Source organism: Hordeum vulgare, chromosome 5H (assembly GCF_904849725.1).
Source record: "Hordeum vulgare subsp. vulgare chromosome 5H, MorexV3_pseudomolecules_assembly, whole genome shotgun sequence".
NCBI lineage: Eukaryota > Viridiplantae > Streptophyta > Magnoliopsida > Poales > Poaceae > Hordeum > Hordeum vulgare.
The window spans coordinates 503,941,271-503,964,282 of record NC_058522.1 but is presented as its reverse complement, the minus strand read 5'-3'; the positions used below and the strand labels follow the sequence as shown (position 1 = coordinate 503,964,282).

Here is a 23,012-nt window from a genome sequence, read left to right as displayed (position 1 = left end):
TGAACATTCACGTCACATAAGTGGAGTTACAAAGGACATCTATGCTAGGTAGCATGAAAGCTTCAAAAAATCATCCTTTATCACTTCCCTACTCGAGGACGAGCAGGAGTGAAGCTTGGGGATGCTTGATACGTCTCAAACGTATCTATAATTTTTGATGGTTTCACGCTGTTATCTTGTCATCTTTGGATGTTTTATGTACCTTCTATATCTTTTTTGGGACTGACTTATTAATTCAGTGCCAAGTGTCAGTTCCTGTTTTTTCTGTGTTTTTGGCTCTTTTCAGATCTGATTTTGGAACGGAGTCCAAACGGAATAAAATCCCTGAAATGATTTTTTCCTGAACGGAAGAAGATGAGGGGGCGTGTGGGCCAAGCCAGGAGGGCTCCTGGGAGCCCACAAGCCCCCACTCTGCCACCAGGGGGAGGCGACGGTGGCAGGGCTTGTGGCCTCCCTGGCTGCCCCCTGACCTAGATCTTTGGCCTATATATTCCCTAAAATACATCAACAAATCAGGGGAGCCTCGAAAATACTTTTCCGCCTCCGCAAGCTTCCGTTTCCGCGAGATCTCATCTAGAGACCCTTCCCGGCGCCCTGCCGGAGGGGACTTTGGGGTTGGAGGGCTTCTTCATCATCATCATCGCCCCTCCAATGACTCGTGAGTAGTTCACTTCAGACCTACGGGTCCGTAGTTAGTAGCTAGATGGCTCCTTCTCTCTCTTGGATCTTCAATACAAAGTTCTCCATGATCTTCATGGAGATCCATCCGATGTAATCTTCTTTGGCGGTGTGTTTGTTGAGATCCGATGAATTGTGGATTTGTGATCATATTATCTATGATATATATTTGAGTCTTTGCTGATTTCTTATATGCATGATTTGATATCCTTGTAAGTCTCTCCGAGTCTTGGGTTTTGTTTGGCCAACAAGATCTATGATTCTTGCAATGGGAGAAGTGCTTGGTTTTGGGTTCTACCATGTGGTGACCTTTCCCCGTGACAGTAGGGGCAGCAAGGCACACATCAAGTAGTTGCCATCAAGGGTAAAAAGATGGGTTTTTATCATTTGTTTGAGATTATCCCTCTACATCATGTCATCTTGCTTAAGGCGCTACTCTGTTCTTATGGACTTAATACACTAGATGCATGCTGGATAGCGGTCGACGTGTGGAGTAATAGTAGTAGATGCAGAAAGTATCGGTCCACTTGTTTTGGACGTGATGCCTATAGTTATAATCATTGCCATAGATATCGTCACGACTTTGCGTGGTTCTATCAATTGCTCGACAGTAATTTGTTCACCCACCGTCTACTTGCTTTCATGAGAGAAGCCACTAGTAAACACTACGGCCCCCGGGTCTATTCACATCCATCGTTTACACCTCCGCCTTTACTTTGATTTGTTACTTTGTTGCTTTCAGTTCTCACTTGGCAAACAATCTATAAGGGATTGACAACCCCTGCATAGCGTTGGGAGAAACATTTTGTGTTTGTGCAGGATCTTGTGATACTCCTCCACTGGATTGATACCTTGGTTCTCAAACTGAGGGAAATACTTACCACCGCTGTGCTACATCACCCTTTCCGCTTCGAGGGAACACCAACGCAAGGCTCCAAGGCCACGGGGGAAATCCTTTGCATATTTTCCTAGGAAGTCCCTTAAGGCGTAGCCGTAGCAGAAGGATTCCTGGTGCCGTCGACACGACTATTCCTCGCGCAGTTTCCAGGGAAGCACATCTGACATCACTGCTTCACCGAAGCTTGAATCGCGCCTGATCAGCCGGTCTAAATACTTGAGCTTTTTTATAAAAAAAGTCTCCCTGGGGTAGCACTTGAGTTTGTCTAACTCGTCCTATCCTGTCACGACTTCAATGAGCCGACGAAATTTTTACTCTCACCTTCCTGGCACTGCCACAAGGTTTCACATATTTATAAGACTCTCCGGATCTTGTCGAGCCGGGTTTTCTGCATATAATTCGCCAGAACACCTTGAGTTGGTTATTATTTATTATCATCCATTACTCATTGAGATGGTTTGATGCATTTTTTTGTTAGCCCAACAGGTTGGTGATCAAAATCTTTACTGACACGGCGGGTCAAGCATCATAGGCGGCCCAAGGGCGGCACAAGGTTTTTTAAGGATCACAGAAGAGTTCCGCAACAGGCATAAGCAAGGGATTGTTTTCTACAATAACCTATTACATGGCTCGGATGGCCAAATCAGTAAGATTTATTCTGCTCGTGCCTCCGGGTCAACTTGCCCTGAGCTCTGGCCGACTTCAAGTTGTAAATCGCCCAGTACTCAATTACACTTGGATAGAGCGGCAAATTCGTCTTCATCATTCAAAAATGCCGAGAGATCCGCCTCCAAATCAAAAGGGTTTTTGGGCCGACGAGGAGTCAAGTTGGTTGTCACAAAGGTTGGACGGTTTACTTTCTTGTTCTTGTCGTCATAGGCGGCTTGGTACTTTGACAAATCCAAGCTTGCTTCTAGCTGAGTCGCCACCGAGCATGATTCCCTGACGACGCGCTTATAATCATCTTGAGTAAATTCTGACTCGTCTTCCTTGAGCTGTGGGAAGCCTGCTGCTACTTCTTCGGGTTTCAGTTCCGGAGCATATGCCAAACACCGACTCAACGTAGTCAGCGCCCCTTTCCGGGCGGCTGATCGGGTCAGCTCACCTATCTGAGGCGGAACGGTGGATAAGCAGCCAAGCATCTTTTTGATTGATGTGATTGGTTCCTTGGCGCTCATCAGTGCCTTCACAGTCAGCACGCTCCGAGTGTACAGCTGCTCAGTTAGTGTGTAAATCGCCTTTAACTTCAAGGTACAGTCGTCCTGAAGGTTGGCGGCTCTCGGACCTACGTGAGAGACAATAATGGTTAGTACTTTTTTCACATTAATTTTTTCTTTTAAAAGATACAAAACCATGGATTGCTTCTTACCAAAGATGGCCTGTGTCATGTTGGAGATATGTTTCTTTAAACCGGTCAGCTCTTGTTGCACGGCTCCCAGTTTTGTTTCTGCCATTTCCGCTCGCTTTAGCGCGGTGGCCTGATCAGCTTGAGACTTCTTGTTGGCGGCTTTCAGCTTTTCCATATCAGCTAAGATCGCCTGGTATTTTTCTTCTGCTTTAGCCCGCGCGTCTTGCTGGTCGGCTAAACTTTTCCTTAAGTCGCCCAACGTTGACTCAGCTTGGGCGAGAGATTCCTGTCAACATATTATCAAGGGAAAAGTCTCAGAATTATTGCAAGCAACACCCCTGATACTTGGGGGCTAATGTATAATTTTTTAGACAAAATTATACCACAATCAAGACCCGGCTCATCTATCAAAAGATGACCCGGCCCTTGGGGGTTACAGGTCAAAAGTTTTTCTACATCAAGACTCGACTCATCTTTCAAAAGATGACCCGGCCCTTGGGGGTTACAGGTCGAAAGTTTTTCTACATCAAGACCCGGCTCATCTTTCAAAAGATGACCCGGCCCTTGGGGGTTACAGGTCGAAAGTTTTTCTACATCAAGACCCGACTCATCTTTCAAAAGTTGACCCGGCCCTTGGGGGTTACAGGTCGAAAGTTTTTCTACATCAAGACCCGGCTCATCTTTCAAAAGATGACCCGGCCCTTGGGGGTTACAGGTCAAAAGTTTTTCTACATCAAGACCCGTCTCATGTTTCAAAAGTTGACCCGGCCCTTGGGGGTTACAGGTCGAAAGTTTTTCTACATCAAGACCCGGCTCATCTTTCAAAAGATGACCCGGCCCTTGGGGGTTACAGGTCGAACATTTTTTCTACATCAAGACCCGGCTCATCTTTCAAAAGATGACCCGACCCTTGGGGGCTAATGAGGAGGGTATGCATTAAGGCGTACCTCATGTTTACTCTTCATCATATGGAGCAGGTTCTTCTCCATTTCATAACTCGTTTCTAGGCGACTTGCGAAGCCGGAGCAGAGCTCATCAAACTCAAGTTTTTCATACTGGGAAAGTTTGGCCTTGGAAATCTCATGTTTGCTGGAAGGATGGGACGATGTTGATACATGCTTCGATAATATTGCCGAAGCCGGCTTAGAGAAGCCAGTACCAGTAATGACCACAGCGTCAGGATCTTCACCCGCCTTCAACGGACTTGGCGGGTTGGGCGCTTCCATGCTTTCCTTGGGAGAACTTGAAAGGTCAACTCGGTCATCAGATATATCTTTTGCCGGGTCAACGCGAGCCGGTGCTGGGTTTTCTTTAAGTCCTGGAGCCGGAGTGGAAGTTGAGCCACCAGTTTTTCTTTTCTTCGCTTGCGCTCTAAGGAAAAGAGGGAAATGCTTAAAGCAAGCATCATTATCATCAAGAAGGACATAAGTATTATAAGGACTTACCCTTGTACGCGAATCATTGGTGGAAGGGCCGACATCACCGAGTCACCCGATGAAGGGGGAGAAGTCTGCAAAAGTAATATCTCGAAATGTGAGCGAGTTACAAATGTGATCTAAAAGAAAACGAAGATGGACATTGATAGAGGATACCTCATTTTGCCGTTTCTTGGTAGGGGTTTTTGCTGGTAACCCGAACACCAAATCGCCTGAGTGGCTTCGAGTCTTCCGAAAGGAAGCGTGTTGCGCCTTCTTCAAGAGGAAATTAGGGTCCAGACAAGCATTCGGGTGAGACATGGGAACTTTCCCACAAACCCGCCTGGCCGGCTTAGGCGAAGGAGAAGATGAGTCGGAAGAAATAGAAATTACCTCTACGGCGTCATCCTGGCTTTCATTATCATCATTCTATACATTGGGATGCACAGATATAAGCACAAATTAGAGCAAAGGGCGCCAAGACAAAGAAGATAAAATTTTACCTCTGAAGACGCCTCGCCAACTTGGGATTCGTCCACATCAGACGATTCGGCGATGGCGGTTTTGTTTTTAGCCTTGGTTTTCTTCTTTGGAGGCGGTCCGGCTTGCTTCATGGCAATCTTTTTCGGCCTTTTTGACCAGAATCGGTCGCCTTTCTGAGGTGGGATTGTCATTATGCAAGTCAGAGTCCGAGTAAGTCGGAAAAAGTGAACCAAGGGTGGGTTAAATTATTTACCTTAGGAGCCGGGTTAATCTTGCAGAATGGTTTAAGCCCTATCTGGCTGCACTTGGCCAAGGGCTCGCCGGTTAGCTTCTTGATGATGCTCACAATGTCTTCCTCTGTGAGTGCTATGCGGAAGTAGCATTGGGGATGGTCCAAAGTACCATCAAACTCACACATCAAGCCATCTCGGCGACTCAAGGGAAGGATGCGCCATTCCACCCAGCAGCGGATCAGATCAACTCCAGTAAGACCGTTGTTTGTTAAGGATCGTAACTCGGATAGCAGTGGAATGAAATCCGACTCCTCCTCTTCGGTGAGCTTGTATGGAAGTTTGAAGTTTGTGGGCAGACGTTCCTTCCTGTAGCCGAGGAGTTTGTTTTCACCCGGAGGGGAAGTGTCCCGGCAATAGAACCAAGACTCGCCCCAGCCTTTGGGGTGGCTAGGCATGGCGAGTGATGGGAATGAGCTATCCATGTGTCGTTGAACATTAACACCTCCAAGTTCTAAGCTAGGGCCGTTGGAGAACTCGGTCTGGCGATTAAAATTGAAGAAGTACCAAAACAAAGGGACTGATGGTTCCATTCGCAGGTAAGCTTCACAGAATACTTGAAACTGGCACATGTTGCTGATCGAGTTGGGGCCCAGGTCTTGGAGACGGACGTTCATGAAGGCCATAGCGTCTCTGAGGAACTTTGATCCTGGCGGCTTAAACCCCTGTTCAAGGTGTTCAGCAAAAACAACTATCTCCCCTTCCTTCGGGTTGGGAATCTCGTCGCCTAGTCCAGATCGCCATCCGATGACTTCCTTCGGGTACAGATTCCCCGTTTTCACACAATCATTGAGGAAGGCGTCATCAACTTTAGTCGGGAGCCAATCGGCCTTGAAAACGGCAGCCATAGCTACAGAGGAAAAGGTCATGGGTAAGATAACCCGCCTAAAACTTGTTGAAGTGGCTAGGAGAATCCTTCAACTCGCCGAATACTTGTCGAGTGGCTAAAAACATCTATTAACTCGCCAATAAGGGACCAGATTTTGGCACAAGGGCGACTTAAGAATTTCCTTTTGTTTAGGGAAGACGTCTCAGGGCATCAAAGATGTGCAGTAAAATGATGAAGTGCGGATCTATAAACAGGTTTCTACACAGCACGCAGTGAAATATAGATCTACGAACAAGTTAAATGAACGGAAAAGGGCGTGGATAAGGTGAAATAGGCCATGGCTAGGGTAAATACAGTGAGGGTGATCTGACCGAAGCCCTTTTGGTTCCTCAAACAGGAGATAATCGATTGAGGATATGGTCGATGCTACCGTGCCTATTACTACTACGAATCAATCAACATATGTGGAGGCGTTCGAGGTGTTCTAAGAAATCGGCAGATGACGAACATCGAGGAGCTAAGATCTATTTATAATGGTGAAGGACTGACTTGATAATGGCGTTTGGAAGCGACCGTGGGAGATCCGCGGTGAATGTTGCGTCCTTGGTTGGCTCGGAGATGCGTCGGACGCGGTGGCCGGTGACGAAGTTCCTCGGGCGGCGACCGAGTTCTTGGTGCGGTCGCGAGGAAGAAGAGGCAGACGAAGTGAGTAGGTGGAGATGCTTTTCATTCCCTTTCCCGAGCCTATTTAATGGGACGGGCGCTGGAATCGAGGCGCCTCGAGCGGGAACCGAAAAGACAAGTTAAAGGTTCGCAATAATAGCGCCAAGATTTTCGGGATATCTGTGCCGCGAGATCCGTTGGGGATTGCGTCATCATTTTTCTGAGATTAAAGGGATAAGATGATGTCATCAAGAAATGGTTCGGCGACTTGGATATTTCTATGAAGGATGGCGGCTTAAGCGTATGATGCATAAAAGGAGCGGAATGAGCCGCCCCTAAACTAGGTAAGGGTTTATTGGCCTGAACAGGTTCAAGTCAATCTGGGGCCTAATGTTGGGGATATTATCTGCGACATGACCCACCCTAGTTGGGCCGGGTCACCAAGTGGGCGACTCATCCTTTGGTGATGCAAGCCTTGGCCCAGAGGGCCCAGGAGCCGGATGGCGGTTCAAGATCTACACAGACGATAGGCCATCGAGGAGGTTTCCAGTCTTGGAAAGCACGGCGACTTGGAGATAAAGGAAACCACGATCTGTATCGTGGTTGGGACTCTTGTAAACCCTAAGGCCTCGACCTATATATAAAGGCGAGTCCCGGGGAGGATAGGGCAGGTTAGAAATCATTGAGAGCTAGGTCAGGCGAGTTACGCCCTCCTTGTAATCGAAACACCATCAATACAACACAAAGCAGGACGTAGGCTTTTACCTCCTCACGAGGGGCCGAACCTGGGTAAATCTGAGTCCCGCTCCCGTTCAAACCCCTTTGAGTCGCCACCAAGGTGCGATGGCTCCATCATTAAGTCCTTTCACTAGGACATCTGCCGTGACAAAACCACGACAACCATGACCTCTCCGATGATGCGTGAGTAGTTCACCATAGACCTACGGGTCCATAGCTAGTAACTAGATGGCTTCTTCTCTCTGTTGGATCTTCAATACAAAATTCTCCATGATCTTCATGGAGATCTATCCGATGTAATCTTCATGGAGATCTATCAGATTATCTATGAATCTTATTTGAGTTTCTTTTGATATCTCATGCATGATTTCATATCCTTGTAATTCTCTTCGAGTTGTGGGTTTTGTTTGGCCAACTAGATCTATGATTCTTGAAATGGGAGAAGTGCTTGGTTTTGGGTTCATACCGTGCGGTGACCTCACCCAGTGACAGAAGGGGTAGCGAGGCACGCATCGTGTTGTTGCCATCAAGGGTAAAAAGATGGGGTTTTCATCATTGGTTTGAGATTATCCCTCTATATCATGTCATCTTGCTTAATGCGTTACTCTGTTCGTCATGAACTCAATACACTAGATGCATGCTGGATAGCGGTCGATGTGTGTTGTAATAGTAGTAGATGCAGAAAGTATCGGTCTACTTGTCTCAGACGTGATGCCTATATGTATGATCATTGCCTTAGATATCGTCATGACTTTGCGCGGTTCTATCAATTGCTCGACAGTAATTTGTTCACCCACCGTGATATTTGCTATTCTGAGAGAAGCCTCTAGTGAACACTATGGCCCCCGGGTCTACTCCACACCATATTTTCAGCCTTACACTTTTTACTTCGTTGCACTTTCCGCCTTCAGATCTCACTTTGCAAACAATCTTGAAGGGATTGACAACCTCTTTGAAGCATTGGGTGCAAGCTCATTTGTGTTTGCGGAGGTATTCTGGACTTGACGAGACTCTCCTACCGGATCGATACCTTGGTTCTCAAACTAAGGGAAACACTTACTGCTCCTTTGCTGCATCACCCTTTCCTCTTCAAGGGAAAAACCAACGCAAGCAAGTCTCCGTCAACGTGTCAATTTCTGGCGCTGTTGTTTGAGAAGTAGCACATGATATGGCCATCATCTTGTGCTTTTTGATCTCCATCACCAGAGCACCGACACGATCTTCTTGTCACCCGCTCCACACCATGATCTCCATCATCATGATCTCCATCAACATGTCGCCATCGCGGTTGCCGTGCTACTTATGCTACTACTACTAAAGCTACGTCCTAGCAATATAGTAAACGCATCTGCAAACACACACGTTAGGTTAAAGACAACCCTATGGCTCCTGCCGGTTAACGTACCATCGACGTGCAAGTCGATATTAACTATTACAACATGATCATCTCATACATCCAATATATCACATCACGTCATTGGCCATATCATATCACAAGCATACCCTGCAAAAACAAGTTAGACGTCCTCTAATTTTTTGTTGCATGTTTTACGTGGCTGCTATGGGTATCTAGTATGATCGCATCTTACTTACGCAAAAACCACAAGGAGACGTGCAAATTGCTATTTAACCTCTCCAAGGACCGCCTCGGTCAAAACCAGTTCAACTAAAGTTGGAGAAACCGACACCCGCCAGTCATCTTTATGCAACGAGGTTGCATGTCAATCGATGAAACTAGTCTTTCATCAGCGTATGAATAATGTCGGTCCGGGCCGCTTCAATCCAACAATACCACTGAATCGAGAAAAGACTAAGGAGGCAGCAACTCGAACATCACCGTCCACAAAACCCTTTGTGTTCTACTAGAGATAACATCTACGCATGAACCTAGCTCATGATGCCACTGTTGGGGAACGTTGCATGGGATACAAAAAATTTCCTACGCACACGAAGACCTATCATGGTGATGTCCATCTATGAGAGGAGATTTGGATCTACGTACCCTTGTAGATCGCACAGCAGGAAGCGTTAAGAAACGCGGTTGATGTAGTAGAATGTCCTCACGTCCCTCGATCCGCCCCGCGAACCGTCCCACGAACCATCCCGCGATCCGTCCCACGATCCGATCCGATCTAGAGCCGAACGGACGACACCTCCGCGTTCAGCACACGTACAGCTCCACGATGATCTCGGTCTTCTTGATCCAGCAAGCAAGACGGAGTAGTAGATGAGTTCTCCGGCAGCGTGACGGCGCTCCGGTGGTGGTGAGGATCTACTCCTGCAGGGCTCCGCCCGAGCTCCGCAGAAATATGATCTAGAGGTAAAACTATGGTGTCTAAATATGAGTTGCACGTGGCAAAACTTGTCTTCAATCAGCCCTAAATCACCACTATATTTAGGAGGGAGGGGGAAGAGGCTTGCCTTGAGGGCCAAGCCCTCAAGGGTGCGCCGGCCAAGGGAGAGGAGGAGTCCTACTCCAATCCTACTCCAACTAGGATTGGAAAGTGGCGTCCTTCTCTTCCTTCCCACTTTCCTTTTTTTTCTTTGGTTTTCTTTCCTTGGCGCCAAGGTCTTCTTGGGCTGTCCCACCAGCCCACTAAGGGCTGGTGCATCAACCCTAGGGCCATTGTGCTTCCCCCGGGTGGGTTGCCTCCCTCCTGGTGAACTTCCGGAACCCATTCGTCACTCCCATCCTATATATCAATCTTCGTTTCCGGACCATTCCGAAAACCCTCGTGACGTCCGAGATCTCATCCGGGACTTCAAACAACATTCGGTAACCACACATATAACTCAACTATACTAAAACATCGCCAAACTTAAGTGTGCAGAGCCTGCGGGTTCGAGAACTATGTAGACATGCCCCGAGGTACTCCTCGGTCAATATCCAATAGCGGGACCCGGATACCCATATTGGATCCTACATATTCTACGAAGATCTTAATGGTTGAACCTTAGTGTCAAGGATTCATATAATCCCGTATGTCATTCCCTTTGTCCTTGGGTATGTTACTTGCCCGAGATTTGATCGTCGGTATCCGCATACCTATTTCAATCTCGTTACCGGCAAGTCTCTTTACTCGTTCCGTAATACAAGATCACGTGACTTACACTTAGTCACATTGCTTGCAAGGCTTGTGTGTGATGTTGTATTACCGAGTGGGCCCCGAGATACCTCTCCGTTACACGGAGTGACAAATTCCACTCTTGATCCATACTAACTCAAAGACACCTTCGGAGATACCTGTAGAGCACCTTTATAGTCACCCAGTTACGTTGTGACGTTTGATGCACACAAGGTATTCCCCGATGTCAGTGAGTTATATGATCTCATGGTCATAGGAACAAATACTTGACACGTAGAAAACAATAGCAATAAAATGACACGATCAATATGCTACATTCATAGTTTGGGTCTAGTCCATCACATGACTCTCCTAATGATGTGATCCACTTATCAAGCAACAACACTTTGCACATAGTCAGAAAACCTTGACTATCCTTGATCAACTGGCTAGCCAATTAGAGGCTTGCTAGGGACATTGTTTTGTCTATGTATCCACACATGTATCTATGTTTTCATTCAATACAATTATATCATAGATAATAAACAATTATCTTGAAACAAGAAATATAATAATAACTGTTTATCATTGCCTCTAGGGCATATTTCCAACACTAGGCCTCTGCCACACCCAGTCCTGCGGCCTCCCCTTGCCCAGCCCAACCGATGATTCCCTCGTAAAGTTGCAATCACGGTTGTCGGTACCATGAGACAGCGTCGAGCTCACAACTGCAGGTATTTTAAGTTAATTGCAGGTATTTTAAGTTAATTGTAAGAAGATATCAGTCTTTAGCACCATGTAATGAATCAGTAACACAGTTCATGCATGTCATAGTTCATCCTCTGTTTCCCACTTCATCATTTATCCTCTCTTGTCTTTTTTAAACCTGTTTCTATAAGTTATTTCTCCCCTACCTCATCATTTATCCTATATGAAACTTTTCATCATTTATCCTCTCTTGTCTTTTTTAACTTTTTATAGTTTTCTTTTATTTATCTCATCATTTATCCTATGTGTAACTCCTAACATAGCATCATTGTAGGTGTCTTACTTTTTTTTAAACATGGTCCCTCAGGGTTACACATAGCATCATTGTAGGTGTCTTACTTTTTTTCAAACATGGTCCCTCAGGGTCCGATTCGATAAAAAAGATCACCCGATTAATAAACGAAAAACCGGATTAAAATCGTCACTATACGCCCGCAAAAACAAGGCACACAAGACAACCTACACAAAAAACGCACACACGCCGCCAAAAAGAAAAGCACCGTCGAGGTTGCAATCCGACATCATCATCATCACATTGACGACCACCTATGTAGCCTCCACCGCAGAGGCCTGCGTCGGTCAATGTCAAACAATCCACCACACACACGTCATCGACGACCAGGCAGCTCCGACTCCGTCGACGAGTATTGTAGGATAAAAAGCACCGGACCGATGCCCTCATATATAATATAATTGCGATTTAGCAGGTATATATATATATAAAATGTGCTATGTCATGAAAAGCATAACTTTGTCAAGAAAAGCATATGGATTCATATGGGAATATACTTTCTAAATATATAAATTTTATTATAAATAATGTATATTTAGCCAGCTAAATAGATGAACGAGAACTACACTCATGCCTCATGCAGGGGGGCGGAGAGAGACAATCAGCTGGTTTAGGTTAGAGACCTTTCAGAGTACATCTAGTCAATATGTGTTGTTTATTTTTGTAATTAGATGGCCCAGATTAATATACTACACCTAATATCCGGTAGTATATTGAGTGGTCAGGGGTTATTTTGAGTAGTTCCTTGTTTATCAGTCCGCGGGAATATTTCCTCTTAATACAAGTGGATGGCACCGATTGACGGTGTTCTGGACTGGGGTCGGACCAAGAACCCCATGACGATTCATTAATGGGTCATCTTGGATAATACGTGATGCATACAAAAGAGATTTTATAAGACTTGAAACATAAGATAAAGACTTTTCTCCATCGACGTAGCCAATTAAGACTCTTGTTATGCTATGTTTCTGGTATATTATGTAAGTTGAGGCTAGGCTAGTTAATAGACGATGGATACATAGAATCATTATCCGATCTATGTAAGGTTTAGTTCATCTAATCTCGTGATAGATCGGCTCTGCAATCGTCGTACACTCATTAATACAATCAAATAGGACGTAGGGTTTTACCTCTTCGAGAGGACCTAAACCTGGGTAATTATTGTTCCTATGTTTTCCTGTATTTCATTGATTCAAAGATCCACAACCCGAAACCCTACCTGATATCTGCTGATTGCTCGTCACCATGGGCATCTACGTCCATCGTAGTCGCCTTCGCAATGCTGCGGAGCGGCAGAGCGTGCAAGTGTATAGGCCCCAGGCCGTCGTCGCTCTCACCGTATCCCCGTGGTGCGGCCTCTCATTTCCTCCGTTCGGCACCGTCGCAGTTGCTCGTCACCATGGGCGGCTACCTCCATCATAGTCGCGCCTCTGCACCGCTACGGAGCGGCAGAGCATAGTAGTGTACAGGCCCTAGGCTGCTGCCCTCATCCCGTCCTGCGGCCTCCCCCTGCCTAGCCCGACCGATGATTCCCTCACAAAGTTGCAATCACAGTTGTCGGTGCAATGAGACAACGACGAGCTCCCAACTGCAAGTTTTTTAAATTAAATGCACGAAAATACCACTCTTCAGTACCAAAGTTAAATGCATGAAAGTAATGAATCAGTAACATAGTTCATGTATGTCACAGTTCATCGTTTATCCTCTCTTCCCCATTTCATCATCTTGTCTTTTTCAAACTTTTTTTATAAGTTATTTCTCCCCTACCTCATCATTTATTCTATATGAATCTTTTTTTATAAGTTATTTCTCCTATTTATTCTATATGAAACTTCTCATCATTTGCCCTCTCTTGTCTTTTTTTAATCTATTTTTATAAGTTTTTTTCCTCTATCTCATCATTTATCCTACATGTAACTCTTAAAAAAGATCTTTGTTAGTGTCCTTAGATTTATTTTTTAAATATGGTCCCACAGGGTCGGCTTCATTAAAAAGGCCCGACTCATTAAACAAGATTCCTTAGATTTATTTTTTAAATATGGTCCCACAGGGTCGGATTCATTAAAAAGGCCCGACTCATTAAACAAGATCGTCCGATTAATAAACCAAAAACCTGACTAAAATCGTCACAAATACGTCCGTCAAAATAAGACACACAGAACGATCTGACAACCTACACAAAAACGCACACATGCCGCCAAGAAGAGCGTCATCGAGGTTGCAATCGGACGTCGTCATCATCACATCGACGACTACCGATTAGCCGCCGGCAGCTTCCATTCTGTCAAACGAGCATTGTAGAATACAAAGCGCTGGCCGGTGCCCTTATAATTTTGATTTAGCAGGAATGTAAAAAAGCAGGGAAGAGAGAAGGCCAAGATGCCGCACTGGCCTGGCCAGAGACGCCGCCTTCTTCCCGGCCATTCTCGAGAACCATGCACATCCGACTTGGTGGACTCGAGATCTTACAAGCTGCATATATTATTCACTGGTAAATCCATGGACATTTTTCACTGAAAAGCAGCGCGTTGCATGCATTATGCTACGTACAGCGGCGACGCGCCGGCGGGTGCGCGCGCGCGCCACGTTTTATTACATTCCCTGACAGGCAGCGAGTGGGTGGGTACATGGTAATTAAGATACTAGTACGGCTTGTCGGCGCCATGGACGGGCCGGGGATGGAGCTCGCGCGCGGGGCGTCTGCCCTAGCATTCCCTCTGGCAGGTGCAGCGCCTGAGGTGGCAGTAGCCGGCCGTCCAGTGCGCGCCGTGCTCGCTGACGCAATTCCTGGCGCAGCTCTTGTCCGAGAAGCACGGGAAATGGTGGTGCTGGCTCTTCCCCGTGCAAATCCGCGCCTCCGCCACGCCGACGCCGCCGTCGCCGCCGTCGTCTGAAAAAACATGTCCCGGTGGCCGGCCACAAGCGTTAGACCATAACAATAAGCAGCAGCAAATCATAATAAGTTTGGGAGCGCCCGTTCGGGCTTAATTACGTACAGGACGAAAGCAGGAGCAGCACCAGCAGCGCCGCGCACACGGTCGCCTTCGTCTTGAACTCCATTGGCTTCTGTGGGTGTAGGTAGTAGATAGGTGGATGGAGCAAAGCTAGAGCTTCTGATCAAGGCGACCGTGTGTTCTCTGTTGTTGTTGTTGCCAGGAAGAGAAGCTCTCTACTTATATAGGGGGTTTGGGCCGGAGGAGGACGCTGCCGTGCTTGCATGCAGGTGCGTTCGTGGCAGGCATCCTGCATGTAGCGTCGCCACCTGTCGGGCTGGAAGGCCGTGTTGTTCAGCTGCTTGTTCCAACTCAGCGTGCGTCTGGATGCTTTGGGACGAGAGGAGTCGCCCCTTTGGACGCAAGAATTTGAACCGAAGTTCTCTTGTGAGTTGTGACGAAGGGGCGTTGGACTACGAGATGATCGATGGTCTCGAAACTGTCAAGTGCCTGGTCGCAAAAAGGGTCTATACGTACATGGAGGTCTCGGAAGGCTGCGCCGCTCGAGCCGATCGATCCGCCCGTTTCAACTCTATCCAATCCAATCCAATCCTTTAAAAGTTAAGAGGATTCAACGAAGTAAAGTTAGTGTAGATTTTTTTTACTCCTTCAATGATGTCTTTATATGCTCTTATTTAAAAAAGTATCTTTATATTAGTTGAACAAAATTGAAACTGTGTAAACATTATTTTCTAGCCGCATGAATTTCAAACACTATGCAATATACTTCCTCCGTTCTTAAATATAAGTCTTTTAAGATATTTCACTAGGAGTCTATATACGAAACAAAATGAGTGAATCTACAAATCTATATACATCCGTATATAGTACACTAGTGAAACCTCTTTAAAGACTTATATTTAAGAACGGAGAGAGTATATCATAAAAATATTTGATTTAAACACGTGGGAGAAGGAGGGGCGCGCGCGGGATGAGCGTATTTAGAAAGCAAAGATTGAAGTGTGTTTTCGACGATGGAAGATAATTTTACTTGTGTAATATGTTTAGGGGATCGACTAGACGTGGTGTAAGGTAAGAAAACCGAATTTATCCTTCCTTACGGTCGAATAGGGGATCGGTCAAAGTTGTTCTGAAGTGCAACATCGATGCCGCATTGCAAGCCAGACAAAAACTTGCTGACAATCTTCAGAAAAAGCAGTCTTACAGATCTGATAACAAGGTAAGCATGCAGTGAACGAAATTACATGTGTTCCCACATGAAAATGCATGCATGCCATCTGATCGAAGTATTGGCCCGACAGAGGCCGGCCGAGGCGATCTTCCATCGTCTAAACGAGTGCGTGCGTGCACTTGACCCTGGGATCACTCTCGAAGTCTCGATCGATCCGTGGTCCTACCGGCGGGCAGAGCTTGCCTGGCGCGCGCTGTCCTGCATGCAAGCCCAGGCCGGCCGTGGACGAGCCACGCGCCCAGGGCAGCTCGCCGAGATCTACTACCTCGGCGGCCGCCCTACCTGCCCGCCGACTACCAAACGCTCTCGTGCCCGGTGCCCTGGCAACCTGGCATGCATGCACCGCCGCAGCCAGAGGCGAACACTGTCTCGTGCGTATATACCTGGGCGCCGCATGCACCGAGGCCGCCACGTGAACGACATCGATCACGCGGCACGCCACGCGGCCAGCCTCTCCGCCACGATGCATGCATGCATGCATGCTGCTTCCAGTCCATGCACGACCGCCTCCGAGCTCATGTGTATATATAAAGCTGCTATCACCAATCCGCATATAGCTACCCACAGCATACACACGATCGACTCCACCAGCCACTGCCAGAGACGTAGTACGTAGCTAGCACAAAGTTCAGACCGCTCCCAGCCCGGCCGCTCAGCATGTGGACCAAGAAGGTGGCGACGCAGGTGGTTTTGGTCCTGCTCCTCCTCCTCATCGCACGTACGTGTTAATTCATTTGTTCCCTCGCCATTTTCATCAGATTACACACACAGTTTGTATATATTACTATGCCATGTATGTACATGTCGACGTACGTTTGACAAACATGAACGGATCGGATGGATGGATGCAGAGGAGGCGGCGGTGCCGGGGGCGGAGGCGAGGATCTGCCGGCGGCGCAGCGCGGGGTTCAAGGGGCCGTGCGTGTCGAACAAGAACTGCGCGCAGGTCTGCATGCAAGAGGGATGGGGCGGCGGCAACTGCGACGGGCCCCTGCGCCGGTGCAAGTGCATGAGGCGGTGCTGATCGTAGCTGCAATGGCAGCTGCTCCTCACCGTACGTCAGCTAGCCAGCCCATGGAACCATACGCTTGTGTACCTACTTGAATCGAATGTGTGCCTGTGTCCCCCTTCTACGTATCATCGTATGTACTCCACTAGCCAGCTACTGCATCTCGATCGATGCATCCATGGGCGGGCTACGATATAATAATGTATAAGAATAAAAACGTACGGTTCATGTTCCGTTCCTTTGTCACTGTTATAAGTTTGCAAAGTGTCGATCAATAGTCCGGTCGTCTCGATGTTGGAGTTATGCTTGTGGCCACGTTGATCGAGGTTTCCTAAGAGCAACTTTAATGGAGGGCGATTTCGTCGGCCTTTTGTTCGTTTGGATCGACCGCTCCGTCCTATTTTAGACATTGATCGATAGCGCTCCGTTCTATTTTAAACATGGGTCTATCCGTTCTATTTTAAACATGAAACATGGGTCGGTAGCGCGTTCAACGCGCCGATTCATATGTGCCGACGTGACCGGCTAGTCGTTCTAATTTGCATAGAATGAATCAAATAACATAATTTGAATCGAATAAAATAGCATAGTTATTACAAGCCAAATAAAAGTAACACTTTTCACATAGTTTTGCAAACGAATAAAAGAAACAACATGAGTTCACATATGCTCAACCTTATCATTTTGCAGGGTTTTTCAATCACGCATGTCTTAAAATTAGGTGAACTGTTTAAACGTTGTCGTTCCTTCATGCGCAAGTACAACATTCTCACCCTAAAACTGACACCCTATCATACAGACGTTCCGAACGCTCGTCTTCTACGATTATATTATGCATGATCATACAAGCAGTCATCATCTCTCACCGTTTCTGCGTGCTTCAAGCGCTTGTCTTCTACGATTATATTATGCATGATTACGATTATATTATGCATGATCATACAAGCAGTCATCATCTCTTACAGTTTCTGCGTGCTCCAGGTACAGGATACCTAATGATGCCCCATTGAAATTGTAAAACACCAAAAGGCACGTTCGACATCCTTCCTAGCACTCTCTTGTTTTTGAATAAATCTTTTCCTCTTCTCTCCGACAGGGTTGGGTATTGTCTTGACAATAGTGATGCACTGAGGATAGATACCGTCATCCAGGTAGTATCCTTTGTCGTAGTTGTGGTCGCTGACAGTAAAGTTCACCGGTGGGTTGTTGCCTTCGGCAAGCCTATCAAACACCGACGAGCGCTGAAGCACGTTGATATCATTGTGTGATCCGGCCATGTCAAAGAAAGAATGCCAGATCCAGATATCTACAGATGCCATGGTCTCTAGTATGACAGCGCAAGCCCTGACATGGTCCTTATACTGTCCTCGTCAAGCAGAAGGGCGGTTCTTTCATTTCCAGTGCATGCAGTCTATGCTATCAAGCATCTTTGGGAAGCCCTGCTGGTATTCATCGCCAACAAACGGGCTGTATCTTCAGCAGTCGTCTCTCTCAAGTACTCAGGGACAAACACAACAATAACATCCTTGCAGAACTTATACAGGGACTTTAGACAAGTAGACTCGTTTATACGGACGTACTCGTCAATGAGATCACCGGACACTCCGTATGCAAGCAATCGGATGGCGACAGTGCATTTCTGAGAAGAGAAAAAAACTATCTTGCCAACGGCATCCTCTTTGCACTCGAAATAGTCATCATAACCGAGCATTCCATCTCTAATACGATTGAAAAGATGCCTACTCATACGGAAACGACGACGGAATTTCTGATGTTTAAACAACAGGTTTGTTGTATCAAAGTAGTCCTTTCAAAAAAGGAAATGCCCGCTCTCTCGGTTGCGATTCAACGCCGGAAGGTGGCCCGGAATGGAGCCACGGAACAACGATTGCTGGTTGTTGAGGTGGTGATGGACCAACAAGACAACCAATATCTCCTCCTCGTCATCGAACGACGAATCGTCGGAGTCGCAAAGGAAATTATGAAAAAAGAACTCGTCGGCGGAGTCCATTTTGTACCTTGGAAAACTGTCGAACAGCTTGCGGGCGTCGACGAAGGAGACGGCCGGCAAAGGGAGTCGCGACACGCACGGACCAGCTAGCTGCCCTGTCGCCGTCTGACGAGTGGGCCGGCGTCCGACGAGCGTGTCGGTGAGGACCTGGCCGGGCGGCGAGGCGGCTTCTTGGTCGGGGCAGGCTGTGTGGTGCGGGCATGGGGTGGGAAGCAGTCGGCTCCCCGACGGCAAGACGGCGACGTCGGGCGACGTGGGAGTGGGCGGTGTTGCTCGGCGGATGTGGAGGCGCCGACAGCTGGCAGAGTCGTCGGCAAAAATGGGCGGCGACGTCGGCGACGAAGGAGGCACGCGAGGTTGGATGGCGGGAGGCCAATGTGCCACCGACCAGCGGGCCCGGGGGAGGAGAAGGCGAGCGTGTGCGCGTCCATCGCGTGTTCGCGCCGACGTAAATTTGGCTCAAAAATAGGCCGGGAATGGATTGTCTGCGGACGAAAACCGAACGCGCGTCCGTTTGGATCGACGAGTTGGGCCGCCTTTTGTGTCCACGCCGATCCAAACGGACGGCGGCGGACGAAATGGATCGTCCTATTGAAGTTGCTCTACCAGGCTATCATGTTGGATAGAGAAAAATATGTTTTTATCCTAAGTATAGACTGGTATACATTTGGTCCTCAAGTCTCAAAACTGGATAAGTTTGGTCTAAAACGAGATTAAGCAGGTCGACCGGGTTTAACTGATGAACAGTAAATAAAAAAAACAACAAGTTTAGTTGATGAACAGTAGATTCTAAAAACAACAAAGTTTAAGTGATGAACAGTAAATAAAAAAATAGCAAAAGAATTCAGAAAAATCTGAATTTCGGTGGCCATCAAGATGCTTGGGTGCGTGCGTGAAAATTGGCCTTGGTCTCGTGTTTCAACAACATTTGAGGAGCTCGTGGCGAAAAATATAATATTGGCTGTCAAAATTTGCTTTTTTGGTTGTCAAAATTTGCTTTTTGTCACAAAATTTAAGATTTCTTAAAATTTATTTCCTATTGTTTTAATTAACTGTTCACGGTCAAACCTCATCAACATGGTCAAACTCGGTCAAAGGCCGGTCAAGTGTATAAAATCTGGTTTTGAGACTTGAAGGATCAAATCTTTACCTAATAACAAAGGGGGCTGCTACGCATTCACCGGCGGATGTTTTAGTAAACATCTTCCACCTGGAGGGCCGTCCGATCTACGCGCACCCGTCCGATCTGCTCCGGGCTGGCACCACATAATTCCGGAAACGACGGTTGAGTTGTAGAAACTTTCGCTTTGTTGCAAGAAAATAAACTTTGAACCCGTTAATTCCTGGAACAACGGCCGAGTTTCAGAAACAATTCGCTTGTTGCAGGATTTTTTTTCTTCGTCTTTCTATAACATAGGTACTTTTACGGAAGAATTTTTTGTAACAAAGGTCATGTTTCAGGAATTTTTGCAACAAAGGTTAGGTTGCAAAATTTTTTGCAATGTTCATGACGCGGCTGGCGGCGACCGGATGGCCGGCCGGCGTCGGGGCCGAGCGGCTGGCGGCGTGAGAGGGTGCGGGGAGGGGAGGGCCCCGGCATCGGGGGCGGCGGCGCGGCTGGCAGGGTCGAGTGGCTGGCGGCGCGAGAGGGTGGAGGAGGGGAGGGCCCCGACATCAGGGGCGGCGGCGTGGCTGGCAGCGACTGCGGAAGGTCGCCGGCGTCGGGTCGAGCGGCTGGTGGCGCGGGGGTGGGGGAGGATGGAGGCAGGCGACGGCCGGCGGCGCCGCCTGTCACCGCCGAGAGGCTACTGCTTTAAGGGATTCAGATTCAGATCCTGCAACATAAGAGCTGTTGCGGTGCGTGAACCGCAACAAGTGGTAGGTTGCGTAAATCATAAGCAGATAAGTCCCACGTGTCGCACGGACGAAGCGGCAGATGCCTACATGCGATCCGCCGGCTGGAGGTCAGAATTTCCCATAATAAAGAGGCTATCGCTTCCGTCGGAAAACCCACCGAGGTGATTTTACAGAAAAGCCCTTACTGTTTATGACATTAAACTCGTAGTATATATTAAATATTTTTTTAAATACTCATATCTTTTAAACCGTAACTCCAAATTTAACATATTATACATGGAATTTGATTAGAAAAATATGTAGAATTTAAATATGATATTATTTTATTTGTTAAACGTTTAATAAAAATACTATCTAGGGTGCAATCTTAATAAATAAGTCATTATTCGTCTTTCTTCATACCGGTACTCATCCGGGTTGGGGATGAACACGTCAACAAAATCAGGATTAGAGATGAAATTGAAGGTCACTTGATCGATTCTTTGTACGTATTAAATCTACATGCAAGCCGTGTTAAAATAGAAGACCTGTGAAATTTTGAACTGCATTTTTGTAGGATAAGACCATCTTTATTTGTATCGTAACTATAAATTCTCAAATTATAGACATTTTTTATAAATTAAGAGCGTGTGCCGTGTGATATTTCTTTCTCCCGTTGCAACGCACGGGCTCTTTTGCTATGTATACCAAAAAATATTGAGGAACAAAGTCTATACTTTTGAAAAACTTGAGAGACAAAAACATACTTTTCTCTATTGGATAACACATTGGGGGATGTTCTTCTAGAAACGCAGAAGAAATCGCTCACAAAACGTACGCATTGGAAAGACAAATTTTGAGACTGCATCCATATAAGCATCTTGGAAAGACAGATTTAAGATTAGGGAAGTCTTTAGAGACACTCTTCATTGGAAAGACAAATTTTAAGAACTCTTCATTGGAAAGACAAATTTTAAGAACTCTTCATTGGAAATTCAAATTTTAAAACTACATCCATATGAGCATCTTGAAAGATAAATTTTAAGACTAGGGAAGTCCTTATAAACACACTTCATTGGAAAAACAAATTTTAAGACTCTATCCATATGAGCATCTTGAAAAGACAAATTTGAAGACCGGAGAAGTCTTTATAAACACATTTCATTGGAAAACTAATTTTGAGACCCCATCCATATGGGGAGAGGATCCCCGTATGGGATGTTGTCCAAGTAGATGTGGGATGTTGTCAAAGGATTATAATACCAAGACTCTGCAAACAACCTAATGCATCGGCCCGACGAACGTATCGAACCCACAACAGAGGATCAACCATAACCAATGAGTGCCAAACTAAACACGAACCTAGACTAGAAGATCCGCCACGGATGGTCGAAACGATTAGCGGGTTGGGAGGTTGGGGAGGCATCATTGCTTCCGCATTGAGCAAAGTTGAACCAAGACCACACCAAGAACCTGAAGCTCGCCGCAAGACAACGACAACTATGATAGCGTCTTGAGCATGCACGGATGTCACCCAAAGAGCAATCAAAGAGAAAGACATGAAGAATAATGCAACCAGCACAAAAGGGGCCTCAACTTCCATCTTCATCTGACCAAGCAAGGAGAGCCTTGAACGTTGGTCATGTAGTCGCCACCCAACACCCGCAAGAAGAGGTGTCCTATGAGAATGAAGTGCTCCGGGGAGGAGCACACCCCACTAACCCGCCTTCGGAAGGAAGAATCGTAACCACACCAAGGGATAGTCGAACTCACGAGGGGGAAACAGATGGCCGCCCTATGGCGCCAAAGGCACTGCCGTCGAGCCCCAAAGAACACCACCGAACAACCATCGTCGATTCCAAGCTAGTCGCACCACCTCCACCACACCACCACTGGTCCCTCTGGCTAGTCATTGCTCCAAAAATGATGCCAATAAGAGGAGAACGACAGAGTGCGTCGCCATCGTCCGATCTGAGAGAGCACAGATCTAATGTTTCCCTCGGAGCACGAGATGGTAAGGAAGAGAAGCACATCACCACATCAACGCCTTCAAGAAGGCAACGATCCCCACAGACACCACTGCTGCCGGCTTCGACCATGGTCAGAGACTGACTTTCGCCTGACATCGTCCTCCACTCCACAAACCAAATGAGCTGGACCCACCATCGGCGGCTTAACCGAATGTAAGGCCCCGTACACGCCCGTCGGCGGTCATTACTCCTGATGGGATCTAGACTGGCCTGACATATCAATACTAGTCTTTTCTGCGTACTTTGTCCTCACTCATGCGCACCCGGGATCAACTTTTCGGTCGGTCACTCATCCTAGAGTAGTCTATCATCCCTAATAAGCTAGGCTATCACATACACCACCACTCAGAGGAACCGACGTCTTCGTCGGGCCACATGAGCGTTCTCTCTTGGCTCAAATGTCTGTGCATCTAGTTCAGTACATGTTCCATGCCGTGTGCCACGATGGGTCACAAACGTCATGAACAACATGGT

At 46.9% G+C, this 23,012-nt stretch overlaps 2 protein-coding genes across 2 annotated transcripts; one reads left to right on the top strand and one right to left on the bottom strand.

Moving 5' to 3' along the window:
- Positions 1-13,930: 13,930 nt before the first annotated feature.
- On the bottom strand, positions 13,931-14,618 carry LOC123400155 (defensin-like protein 1). The gene is made up of 2 exons (XM_045094571.1): positions 14,464-14,618; positions 13,931-14,357 (listed from the first exon to the last, which is right to left on the bottom strand). Exons 1-2 carry the CDS (start codon positions 14,525-14,527, stop codon positions 14,173-14,175), a joined length of 249 nt encoding a protein of 82 aa, XP_044950506.1. The 5' UTR covers positions 14,528-14,618; the 3' UTR covers positions 13,931-14,172.
- A 1,578-nt stretch (positions 14,619-16,196) lies between these two features.
- LOC123400154 (defensin-like protein 1) lies at positions 16,197-16,894 on the top strand. Its single transcript, XM_045094570.1, has 2 exons — positions 16,197-16,370; positions 16,504-16,894. Exons 1-2 carry the CDS (start codon positions 16,310-16,312, stop codon positions 16,674-16,676), a joined length of 234 nt encoding a protein of 77 aa, XP_044950505.1. The 5' UTR covers positions 16,197-16,309; the 3' UTR covers positions 16,677-16,894.
- Positions 16,895-23,012: the final 6,118 nt, after the last annotated feature.

Coding starts and splice junctions, on each gene's coding strand:
- LOC123400154 (XM_045094570.1), top strand. CDS start 16,310: ATGTGGACCAAGAAGGTGGCGACGCAGGTGGTTTTGGTCCTGCTCCTC. Junction 16,371..16,503: donor GCTCCTCCTCCTCATCGCAC/GTACGTGTTAAT, acceptor GGATGGATGCAG/AGGAGGCGGCGGTGCCGGGG.
- LOC123400155 (XM_045094571.1), bottom strand. CDS start 14,527: ATGGAGTTCAAGACGAAGGCGACCGTGTGCGCGGCGCTGCTGGTGCTG. Junction 14,358..14,463: donor GCTGCTCCTGCTTTCGTCCT/GTACGTAATTAA, acceptor ATGTTTTTTCAG/ACGACGGCGGCGACGGCGGC.